Raw genomic sequence first — 13015 nt, 5'->3', positions numbered from 1 at the left:
AGATGAAGAGCCCAGGAATTCAATCTATTATAGAGATGCAAATACCTAAAACACTGTGTACTGCTTAAAAGGTGTTGAATGAGGTATATTACCTGAATTCCTATTCTGTACCAAGAACTGTTTTAGGAGGAACTGGAGATATGGTGATGTACAAACAGCATGGATCCTCTGTTAGATGGGAGTTACATTTAGGAAGACAATGGTTGAATGACTTCACGGGTATACCAAAGAACACTGACAATCACACACAACACATGAATATTTTATGAGAGCCTAGTGGATGGCAGCAAAGTGTTAGCTTTATAGAAGACAAAAAGGCAGATGCAGGGGCTGGGAGTTTGATCCCTGGGCCTGTCATGCCAGTCCCACCCCTGGGGCACACTGAGATGGCAATTGAAACTGGGTATGGTGGCATACACCTGTAATCCCAGCACTTGGGAGGCCAAAAACAGGAGGATAATTACAAGTCCCATCTATGTAATGAGACCCTGTAGACCCTCTAGACACTGTCCCAAAATACGATGACGACAATGATTACGACGAGAAAAAGAAGAGGAAGAAGAGGAAGAAGAGGAAGAAGAGGAAGAGGAAGAGGAAGAAGAAGAAGAGGAGGAAGGCAGGCAGGCAGGCAGGCAGGCAGGCCGGCCAGCCAAAAGTTATGTTTCTTCAAGTGATGAATGAATCTACTAGATTAGTGAAGACTGGTATTTGAATATAGAAAATCAATAGATTATGAGCTTTTAATTTGGGTGGATTAGATTGCATTTTCAATCAAAACAAAAGAAGCCATTTCAGTAGAGACATTAGATTTAGAAAGGTAAATCTAGAGCCAGAATTTGATTGGTGGCTACAATTGACAAGATCTAGGGAGAAGGAGAGAAGTTATGTCTAAGGATTCTGTTAGAGGCTGCATTCAGCAAAACTACTAATATTCCAGTACATAGTATGCAGGGTCCTTACCCATCTGAGAAGAGGAAACTCGGAGAAGCAGAGGGGATTATGGGAAACATCCTCTTCATCTGATCGTAGCCCTAACACTGACTCTGAAGGATGTTGGGAGGCTGCCTTCCATTTGTAGGCATGCCAAATCCAACAAGTGGCCTAAGCCATTCCTATGGTATCTTCTGTGGCTAAGATCATTAAGGTTAGTCAGGAGCTCTGGGGCTTAGGACAATTACTGACACTAAATTGCTTTGTGCCTCTGGGATAGATAGAATAAACCTCTTCTTCATTTTCTCATCTAGAAACCTACACTTCTGTTATTTCTAAGGCTCCTTCCAGCGCACATGTTCTGCAATTTGGGGTACTCTATCATTTAATCTTATATTGATAAAACTGAGTGTCTATAGTTTCAGGATCAGAAATTATGGTGAAGTCTGTGTGCAGTTTGTGTGTGTGTGTGTGTGTGTGTGTGCGCGCGCGCGCGCGCATGTGCACGTGCACTTGTGAGGGTGGGTGGACATGTGCATATGTAACAATAGAAAGACAGTCTGCAGAGAGACAGAATATCCAGTAGGCAGGAGATAGCATGCTAGCTGTCTTCCCCACATCAGGTCCTTTAATCTTTCATAATTCAACACAGTCTTTCAAAACAAATGCTTTTTATTGTCATTTTACAGAATGAGGACATGCAGCTCAGAGAGTTGCTTAATTAAGCCTCAAATTGATGTCTGTGTGATTCCACACAAAATCAACTTCTTTGCTTTACATCATAATCCATCATAAGGAAATGAAAAATACAGTGAGATGGATTAGGGTGCGGTGAGGAATTCATTGAAGAATGCAAACTACGGCATTCCTTCTTCCCTCCTAAAGATGCAGGAGCCAGAACCACATCGAATATCCTACCACAGACTCCTACTGTGGAGTAACTTAGTAGTGATACACAAACAGGGCAGTGTGCTTTTTTAATCCACACACCCAAAGGGTAACTTAGCTTTGCGAAATGAATGATAAAACGGGATGCAAAAATATTTAAAACTCATAGTCAACCTGAGTTCATGATTGAAGAAATCCCATGAGCTGTTATTGCAGAAGCCTGCAAAGGTTGGGGTGAGTTCTACATTCCTCCCTGATTTCTCTGGCTCGGTGGAGTAAATCCCAGGGTGATGGATTCACAGCGTATTTTCAGTAGCAACCACGAGATGGCACCATCACCACAGTCTCTGCAGTGAGTTCCGTTCATTTTCCTGAAAAATACCTACCCTGCAAGAACAGCCATAAAGAACTGCACACTGAGGGCATTATTGTAGTTCCCTGTCTCGATCATTATTCTTTCAAAGAACCTTTGGAATAAAGGTAATTATAAATTACCTTGTGCTTTCTGTAACCACTAATAATTAGAAGCCAGGGCTGAACCGCAGAACACCAAAGTCCTTCAGTAATTTGATATTTGAAATTAATGAAGTTCATTCATTTCCGGTCTGACCCTCGGGTGGAAGGAAGGAGCTGTGAGGAGTAAGAAATTTAGGGAGAGGAAAAGAGTTATTTCATGTATGAGGGATAACCTTTGGTTGCTTTTTATAGTGATAAGGAGTTTGGAAATTTTAATTGTAGTTCACAAAAGTCATGAAATCAAGGAGTGAAACTAAAATACCACAGTCCCCAGGTTATTATGTAGCATCTTACTGGCTTATTTAGTGACGCCATTCATGCTGCTTAAGGTTTCCCCCTGGGGCAAATTTTCAACTGGTTTGTAGAAATGAAGCAAAGAATAGGTCAGGCTCCAGGAAATCAAAAGCAAAGCAGGAAATATTCATCAACCGTATTTTTCATTTGTTACAGTGTAATTGTATTCTTGCAAACATATTAAGTTCAGTTGACAGTTAATAAGGATTGATTGATTGATTTGGCTGGATTTCTATTATTAAGAATAAATTAAAAGAATATCTCACTTGGATTATTCTCCAAATAGGGCCCTGATGATGCATGAACCACCCACTCCATCCTTAACTTCTTACAAGTACAAAAATTCACCCCTCTTTTCACTACTTGGGTACAAATCTACTGCTTTCTGTTTTATCTAAACAGTGAAAAAGTCATTTTCCAAAGTTTTGATTAAAAATGTGTTCTTCTTGTTAAGAAAAAGTTTGATAAAATAGGATTTGGAATTTCAAGGTCAAAAATGAGGTTATTTACTTCAGGACATTAGGATTCTTTAATAAGTTAACATACACTGATAATCACCAATAATTATGCAGTATTTTCTAAATATAGAGCCCTAAACGATTTTTTGTTAAATAAAGTACTTCTTAGTGTACACTTTAAGTGCTGAAATCCTGACAAAAAGGGACTGGGACCAATAAAGCTGGAAAATGTTAAGCAAAAAATGAGCATGCTACACTGAGACATAGGAAGCCTGTATTTTCTTAACTTCTCTCACTGTATTGGAAGCCAAGAGAAGCCAAGTTCCTTCCTCTCAGCCTGCCAATTAATTAATTAATTAATTAGTGAAGCTCTTTTTTTAGTTTTTTCTTTAGAGTCCTTTTATGTATTTGGTACAAGGTATCCAGGGTCTCACTACACAGATCGGACTCCTAGTGATTCTCCTGTTTTCAGCCTCCCACTCACTGGGATTACAGGCTTTCGACACCACGCCCAGTCTCATTCACTCTCTCTGTGCACCCCGGGGGTAGGGCCGGCATGGCACGCTGGGGATCAAACACTAGTCCATGCGCCTGCCTAAGCAGGCGCTTTAGTCTGCTGAGCTATCTGGCCAGCCCTTGCTAAGCTTTTATCATTGGACAGGAACTTTATGTGGAGTAATGATGATCTGCTTCCTGACCCTTCAGCTGATGTCTCTAGTAGGAGTCCTTTCTCTGAGGTCACGGCTGCTTTCCATCCTCTGGGTCCTCTGCTGTACACTAAGGGCCGTGTAGAGGACACTAAAAGTGGGCCAGATTTTCTTTTTCTTTTCCTTTGTTGGTTTGTTTGTTACAAGTTCTCCCTGTGTAGCTCAGACTCATAGCGATCCTCCTGTCTCAGTCTCCCAGTACTGGGTTTACAGGCGTGCACCACCATGCCTGGTTTCAGTGGCTGGCATGGCTCTCCCAGGGCAGGGCCAGCTTGGCATAAGGTAAGCTCCTTGCGCTTGCCAGGCAGGTGTTTAGACCGCTGAGCTTTCTCCCCAGCCCCTAGTGGGCCCTATTTTAAAAGAGACTTGAATCCTAATTAAAAAGAGAGAAAGTAAGTGAATAAGTGGAAAATGATAAAACTATTTTGTAGAAAGGGAAAAATTGATTACCGCACAATTACTAGCAGAGGATAATTTAATTCCTAGGCATTGATCTAAGGATTTTACTTGTAGTAAGACATCCAACCCTGACAGCTTCATGTCCATTTTACACACGAGAAAGTGAGGCATGAAATTGCTTGGGAACTCCCCAAGGGTACCCCAGTTAAGAAGTTGTGGAGCAACTGGGAAGCACATCCAGGGAGCAAGTAGAGAGTTTATATGCTTATCCACTCTCCTATGATCTCTTGGGAAGCTATAACTTGAATCTGGCCCAGACTTGCCACATAACTGTGAGGATCGGGCCCCAGATGCCTTATCAGTCGACAGTAACACACGGGCATGTATATGTGAACAGGACCCATGACAGCGAGACTGCTCAGGGCAGGCACAGAAGACATCACCCCTGAACTAGGTGGAGAGGCACCGTGATGCCAGGCCACAGGGAAGAAGTGTGAACTCTTTACAACAGCTTCTGCACGGCAATTTCAAGAGTTAAATTCTGTCTTCTGCTTTTCATGGATATTGATGTGGGCAATGTGTCATATTTTTCTTTGGAGACAGGGGCTGGGGAGATGGCTCAGTGGAATAAGTCCCTGGCAAGCCCAAGGGCCTGAGTTCAATTCCTGGTTCTGGGAAAAAAAAAAAATCTTAGCTCAGTGGAGACAGTATCCTATACAAGATAAGGGCATTGGAATTCATATACCTGGATTCAATTTGAGGATCTAGCATTTATTTGTTTAAACCCTGATCATATTTCTTAATCTGTCTGAGCTAAAAACTCACGTCACTAAGGTAGAATGATGATGCCTTGCTACAGTTCTATTGTGATGTGGCGTTTGTTAGGCAGGCCAGGCATATGAAAACAGTCAGTAGTCCTGATGTTGCTCTGTCCTCTCTCATGTTATTTCTCTTTCCTATGAAATTCAAAAGCATTTTTGAGCATCTTTTTTTGCACAAAAAGATGAAGGTCCTCATAGAAACTGCCTTGGAATATATACATATTTACAGAAGAATGAGCTCCTCTAGCAAGTAGTAGACTCAATCTGTTTTCTAATTGGCCCCACATTGCCTTCTGCTCTACCACTCCAGACTTAGTCGCAGCTTCTCCTTGAGTCAACCTTAACCCTAACCCTGTGTTAAGCCAAGTTGTTCCTCAACAATTATTTTCTTGTCTTATCAAGTTGATCTGCTAGTGTAAATCCTCCTGAGCAGAATTTCCTTATCCTTCAGTCCTAAAGGTTGGGCACAAGTGTCTCTAAACTTCCCAAGTGACTTTAAATTATTTCTTGAGATTCCTTTTCTCACACAAGGATCCATCCTTCTGAATCACCAGGGATGCTCCTCACTTCATCCTTCTCATGGTAGATTTTTTTGGGTAAAATACAGTGTAGCATGAATGTCAGCACCAACATATTTTAGCTCATGACCCCGTGCAGAGTGGCTCTGACCTCTTCCGAGTCTTTCTCCCACCCAGCCCCCACGGCAGGTAGCTACGATGCTGAGTGTTTATCCCCATTATGGTTTAAAACAGGTGGGTTTAGGTTATGTTGCTTTGTAGTGTCAGTGCTCAGAAAAGTTTTCAAAACTAATTCATTGTATGCAATAATTCTTTCTCTTATTATCACCAGATTTGGCTTGCATTTTGATTTTAATCTACAAAATTGTATTTGTTAACCATCATTCCTTTATTTTTGTGAATATTAAGAGAATGATGTGACATGAGTTGTCACAATACCACCTAAAAGCTCATAAGAAAGAAAGCTGACTTTGGTGCTCAGGAACAACTCTTTGCAGGTCTAAGTTTGCTCCTGTAGAGAACAAATCTCTCTGGGCATCCAAGGATGTAAGGTGGGTGAATCACCCAGATTCATGCTTAAGGTACCCAAGGAAGCACATTGCCCCTTTCTGCCAGTTGTGTTTTGCGTTCATAAGGACAGAAGGAAAAGAGATAGAAATTCATACACCATTTTACTAGTGAGGACTCTGTCATTAAAATATGGTATCCACATCCTACACCTCAGAGATAGTTATAGATGCTCACTTGGACCTAACTAAGGATGGACAAATATCCTCCACGGAAGCAAGAGGCAAGGTCTGCCCCCACCCCAGTGCAGCACTGTATGAGTGGTATACAGGGGTGTTTTGGATGGAGGGCACCTTGCAAAGGTGCAAAGAGAACAGGAAGTTTAAAAGGGTGAGCTATATGTGTATAGCAGAGCAATGCGGTTCAATGCAGGTCATCCTTAATATTTCATATTATGTCACCCTTTCATTCTGCAAAGTTGTGAAAAAGGAAGTAAAGAGATTCTAGCATGACTTACTAGTAGAGTTTCTTCAATGAAGAAGTTAGCAACAAAAGAAAGCAGGGAAAGAGAACTCTTCTTCCTGTCTCTAATATCATAGGGCAGAAGAGTAGAGTTTGCTACATTTTATTTTATTTCTACATTTTTTTATTAGTATATATTTGTGATACCCAAAGATTGCATTCCTAGTGTGGAGTTGGTGTACGTGCATAGCACAGTCTGTTTCTATTTTCATCCTCTTCCTTCCTGTCTCTCCCCTGTCCCTTTATATCTCGCTCACCTTCCCATTTGGGAAAGATCTGTATCTCTAGATCCTATTATCAACTCTTTATTTTTTTCTTTCCTTTTAGTTTGGGTTTGTCCATAAAAGAAATGCTATGGGACTAGAGAGATAGCTCAATGGTCTAAGCCTTTGCCAGGCAAGTGCAAGGACCCAAGTTTGATCCCCTGTGCCACATGCCATGCCAGACCTGGAGCCCTGGGGACCCTGTGCCAGCATGACACCAGGCATAGTGACGCACGCCTGTAATCCCAGCTCTGGGGAGGCTGAGCCAGGAGGTTCACTAGGAGTCTGAGCTGCATAGGGAGACCCTGTACCAAATAATTTTTTTTAAAAAAAGAAACCCTGTGATACTTATGCTTGTGTATCTGATTTATTTCACTTAACATTATGATTTCAAGGTGTAGCTATTTTCTTATAAATGACTCAGCTTATCTTTATCCTTCTTGATAGCAGAGTAGAACTGCATGGTGTATAGATACCACACGTTCTTTGTCCATCCATCTGGGGATGGACATAAGGCTGTTTGCAAGATTTCACAATCATGAATTGTGTTTTATAAACGTGGGTATGGAGCCAGCCAAATAGCTCAGTGGACTAAACACCTGCTTAGGCAGAGCGCAGTGGCTGGGGTTTGATCCCCGGCAAGCTGTGCCAGCCCTGCCTCTAGGGTGCACTGAGATGGCAAGTGAGACTGGGCATGGTGGCGCGAGCCTGTAATGCCAACACTTGGGAGGCTGAAAACAGGAGACTTATTACGAGTCCTATCTATCTAGAGAGACCTTATAGACCCTGTACCAAATACATTTAAAAAAATGGGTAAGCATGACTCAGTTTGTTTTTTTATTTTATTTTATTTTATTTTTTTTTGTGGAACCAGGGATTGAACTCAGGCCCTTGCATTTGCCAGGGAAGCACTTATTCCACTGAGCCATCTCCCCGGCCCCCCATGGCTCAGTTTAATATGATTTCTTTACCTCTTTAGGTAAGATATATAAAGGAGTGTAAATGGATTGAATACAAATTCTAGTTTTAGGTTTTTGAGGAATCTCCAAGGTATCCTACTTCCATTCTGGCCGTAGGACCAGTGTTTCTTCTTTGTTATTAGAATTTCTAGAGTCTATATTGTTTCCAAGCCCTTTTCACTATGTGTGATTTAATCACTAGAGTTTCCAGGTAGAACAGGTAGCAGCAGACCTAATAGTTTATTTTCCTGGCTGCAGCTCATTCAGCTGCAGATATAAGAAACCCAACTCATTGGAATGTTTTGCTGAATTCACACACCTATAATATTTAAATGACAAAACTAAAGAAAAAAAGGGGATACAAATGAATGACCATTTTGTATCTGTATGTTCAAAATAGTTAAGATAGACATCCAGCTACATTCTCTTCAATGAATAGAGGGATTTGTGTGAATAGTGTTTGTAAATAGGATATCATATCTGCATCTTGTACCTCAAATAATCACTAAGAAAACAATATGCAATGTATTAATTATTGAAAGTGTCCTACTAATTTGATTTGAAAATGTCTCATTGCTATTTGTTTCTCAATAAAATTATGGAAAAAGAGAGAGAGAGTGAAAAAAAAAACCCAACTCCAATGCTTAAATGTAAAAGGGAATCTGTTGCCAGACAGCTAAAATACCTCCAGATTTATCTCAGTGGATCCAGACCCTCAAATGATGTCAGCATTGAGAAATATTTTCCCTACATTATGCTTTTGTGTTGTGTTGGTGGTCAGTTCATTATCTCAAAGCAAGTCTTGTTTGTGTACCTGCGCTGTGCCTCAGGCCCCAGCAAAGCCCTGGAGGACATCATTGCATTTACTGGGCATTTGTTCATCCAGGGTCCCTAACTTTGGTTCCTGCATCAGACCACATACATGTTATCTTAGAAATACCAAAAATGGAAACTCTCAGGCTATACCCCACACTCTGGAATTAATCTTGGTTAGCGACAGCTTTCTCTAATTCACACACTTCAAATGTGATAGGTTGCTTCCTAGAGGTAAATTCTGTTACTAACAGAAAAATAGGGGCCGGGGAGATGGCTCAATGGAATAAGCACTTCCCTGGCAAGTGCAAGGGCCTGAGTTCAATCCCTGGTTCTGAAAAAAAAAAAAACAAAGAAAAGAAAAATAAACAACAGGTTGGGGGCAGGCATGAGCATCAGTGGGATTTCTATAAAAGAACCGCTTTCACAAGTCGTGCAAGAAATATTTGGTAGTGAATACCTGGGCTCATTGTCATCGCAAGGGTTATGGTAGCAAAGACTTTTTGTTTTACAGTGTGTATTTGGACTCCAGTGTTTTGTTGGATAGAGCAAATGAAGTTTTATCTTTTAACTTGGGTCGCGCACACTCACGCTCTCTTGAATATGACGATCTCTCTTTCATATGACGAAGCAGCTGCACGAGAGCGTGAATGCATGGTTAGCGCGGCACTGAGCCCGTGCTCAGCACCCTGACTGAAGCACTGTCACACGCATACTGTCAGGAGGGTTTTGTTGTCTGGAACCAAATCATAAAAACTAAATCTTTTGAGTGGACACATGTTCTACCTCCAAGACCTACCTAATAAAAGTGCTCTGATCAAACCTGGTGACCGTTTCCATTTGTGCCCCCTTCTGGTTCGCACAGGTACGATGGTGGGAGACCATACCCGCTTGGAGTTCCACAATATCGAAACTGGTATCATGACCGAGAAACGTTACATCTCCGTTGTCCCTTCCAGTTTCATTGGCCACCTGCAGAGCCTCATGTTTAATGGCTTGCTCTATATTGACTTGTGCAAAAATGGCGACATTGATTACTGTGAGCTGAAGGCTCGCTTTGGTCTGAGGAATATCATTGCTGACCCTGTCACCTTCAAGACCAAGAGCAGCTACCTGAGCCTCGCCACTCTCCAGGCCTACACTTCCATGCACCTCTTTTTCCAGTTCAAGACCACCTCGGCCGATGGCTTCATCCTCTTCAATAGTGGGGATGGCAATGACTTCATTGCGGTGGAGCTGGTGAAGGGGTAAGTGGAGGGGGCTACAGAATTTATGCCGGGTGGCTTCCCTGAATCCCTGAATAAAATATGGGCATGAGAAAACATGTCAATTCTCACTAGGCGTGTCTTTTCATACTGGCATCCTCATCAGTTATAAGTATCTACAAATTATTAGGGCTGGGAAAGAGACCAACATAACTTTATTCAAAGATCTTCCATGAAATTAATGGCTTTCACTATCAAATTTAGTCCCTTTAAGGTATAGGAAGGTTCTTTTTTTTTCTTTCTTTCTATATTTTAGGAAAGGGTCTACAGGGTGCTCAGGGTCTCATTACTAGATCAGACTCATAGTGATTCTCCTGTTTACAGCCTCCCAAGTGCTGGAATTACAGGCATGTGCCACTATGCCCAGTCTCAAGAGCTGACTCAGCATGCCCTGGGGGCAGGGTTGGCACGGTGGGCTTGGGGATTAAACCCCTGGGCCCTGGGCCTGCTTGCAGGTGCTTTAATCAGCTGAACTATTTGGCCAGCCTTAGGAAGTTTCTAAATGTTTGGCTTTTTTTTTGTTTTGTTGTTGTTGTTGTTTTTGCAAAAGAGAACCATGGTGTGGGTGGTGACCATCTCTTGAGTAATACTAAGTGCAGCCATCACATTTATACTAAAAAATGTAATCCGTATGGGGATTTCCGGCCCCACCATTAGCTTGCATATCTGAAGTTTTAAGTGTTTTCCTTTCTTCATGACATCTTAGTACCATGTATGGGAAAATAGTATCAACCAAAATCAAACCAGATCCATGATTGACTAGATTTAAATGCTGCCCACTAGTGCTTTTCAGAATACCACCCACCTGTGTTGGTTGTGGGTGCTATATGCCTGTGGGAGTATGCAAGGATTATCAGTGTCAAAGAAATGGACTCTAAGGGTGAAACTAAGATGAAGAATGATATACTAGGTGATGACTCTTCTTATAACTCTAGCACATGCTTTAAAGATGGTTGCACCAGACAAGTTGAGCTTGGAAGATTTGAAGCTCTCAGTGTCACCTACACACATATGGCCATGAAGTCACTTCAGGGCCCCTCATACTGTTGAGCATTTTCTGTCCTTCCTAGGTACATACATTATGTGTTTGATCTCGGGAATGGCCCCAATGTGATCAAGGGCAACAGCGACCGTCCCCTGAATGACAACCAGTGGCACAACGTGGTCATCACTCGGGACAACAGTAACACGCACAGCCTGAAGGTGGACACCAAGGTGGTCACTCAGGTTATCAATGGGGCCAAAAATCTGGATTTGAAAGGTACATCTTCCTCTCAGAGTATTTCTAACCACAGTTATCAGTGCCCTGTGTTGGTTGTGGGCGCATCCTGTGGATTCTAGTTTACCATGCTCATAGAATACCATAATGCAACTTTGCCAGTCTTAACATACAATATTAGTTCATTTTCTCTGATAGCCTCAGGAATGTCTTGGGATGGGGACTGAGAAATGTGGTGATAAATATCAAAGTGAGGGAAGGGCCATTATAAAGAGGGAAGGATATATGTCATTGGAATTTCAGCGAAGTCATTTATTGCCTGGGTAACTTTGGTAAAAATGTCTTAGGTCTGTTTGAGTCTTAAGGAGTTTTGATGGCATGTCTGTAAAACCCTCAACATATTATTTCTAATAAGCATATAAAAATACCAAGTAAATTGTTGTTTTCTTGAAAACATTAAGCTTTACTTCATCATGCCATGGAGACAATACCTATTTCATAGAGTTGATAAGTGATTTAAATTTGGGAGATGATATGTCTGTAATAAGTGATACATAAGAAATAGTAATTTCTTCTTGTTCTAGTTTAGGAATGCTGATGTTAATTTTGTGTTAGCTGCCCCCTCTGTTATTATCTAAATAGTCTGAAGCACACTGGTGTTACTTACTTGATCTCTTGGCTATTGCTTTTCTTATAGGTGACCTGTACATGGCTGGCCTGGCACAAGGCATGTACAGCAACCTCCCAAAGCTAGTGGCCTCCCGCGATGGCTTTCAGGGCTGCCTGGCTTCCGTGGACTTGAATGGGCGCCTGCCTGACCTCATCAATGATGCCCTCCATCGGAGCGGGCAGATTGAACGTGGTTGTGAAGGTACACCCTTTCTTCTTTTTAAGCTACGGCCTTGTCGCAAGCACCAAGCCTCTTTGCTGCCTCTGCCAGCATCCCTACCCTTGGTTTACCAATCCTCTCACTCTCGTTTGCCATCCAACAATGCACCATCATCTGCGTCTTCTTGTCCCTGGTTGAGTATGTCAGGACATGTGCCACTGGCTCTAGGAGTGTATGTTGGCAGATGTTTTCTCAGGATCACATACTTGCCAAAAAAGAACCTTCTGTGGCATTGACATCAGACTTTGCCCAGTTTGTGCCTTTGCTTCTAGAGTGGCTGAGTTGCTTCAGAGATTTTTAATTATATTCTGATACAAGGTGAGCAGCAAACCACAGGCTTTATATGTGTCACTATTTAAAAAGTGCTTTTTGCTTTGGCTAAATTCAACCGCATTACTTGATGCAAATCTAGCAGGAGATAGGGAAATGATGTCAGAATGCCGTGATGATGGAAGACCCTGATTTTATTAAGTGCTTACTAGCTATCAGGCATTGTTAAGCAGTTCCTGTCTGTGGCATACGGGACTTCAGTGATAGAAAGACCTATCCTCGGGTCTAGGTTGAAGCTACATTTGCTATTTGGAAGGTCACTTAACCTCTTTGAGCTACATTTTCCTGTAAAATGGGGTAGTATAGTTTGCTTGGAAAGATGTCTAAATGAATCAGATATAATGCCTGATACATAGTAGGTACTAGATAAACATGGGTTTACTGTTTACAAATACTGTCTCTTGTGAGACATCTAATAGTACTGCATGCCCACCCGTACAGCACAGAAATCCATGCTCAGCCCGTTTCTGTAGATGTTCGAATCTTCTTTGACATATCAACTGAATTTTACAAGTCAATGACAAAAAGTTTTTCACAGTAGAAACAATGCCGCTGTGCCAGCAGAGGGCAGCAGTGAACACAGTCCGTGTTCCCTGGTAGCCTGGGGTGGCTGAGTGGGTGACTCAACCTCAATGAAAGCCAAAGAAGTTGCCCAGTGAGTCAGTAGGCTCTAGGCATTCGGCCCTGTGGTTGAGCTTCATAGTCCTTTGTCTGTGC

The 13015-nt window shown here is 42.0% G+C and overlaps 1 protein-coding gene across 2 annotated transcripts in view; it reads left to right on the top strand.

Annotated features, from left to right (window-relative positions):
- Nrxn3 (neurexin 3) overlaps positions 1 to 13015 on the top strand; it is a 1645001-nt gene that overhangs the window by 720204 nt on the left and 911782 nt on the right. For both annotated transcript variants that reach the window (XM_004624712.2, XM_004624711.2), the window contains 3 exons: positions 9461 to 9842; positions 10931 to 11121; positions 11777 to 11950. In XM_004624712.2, the coding sequence (XP_004624769.1) occupies positions 9461 to 9842; positions 10931 to 11121; positions 11777 to 11950 (747 nt within the window). The remainder of the gene's footprint in view (positions 1 to 9460; positions 9843 to 10930; positions 11122 to 11776; positions 11951 to 13015) is intronic.

Source organism: Octodon degus, unplaced genomic scaffold, assembly GCF_000260255.1.
Source record: "Octodon degus isolate 3935 unplaced genomic scaffold, OctDeg1.0 scaffold00007, whole genome shotgun sequence".
NCBI classification, from domain to species: domain Eukaryota; kingdom Metazoa; phylum Chordata; class Mammalia; order Rodentia; family Octodontidae; genus Octodon; species Octodon degus.
The sequence above is the reverse complement of the archived record's forward strand: the minus strand, read 5'-3'. Positions and strand labels throughout refer to the sequence as shown.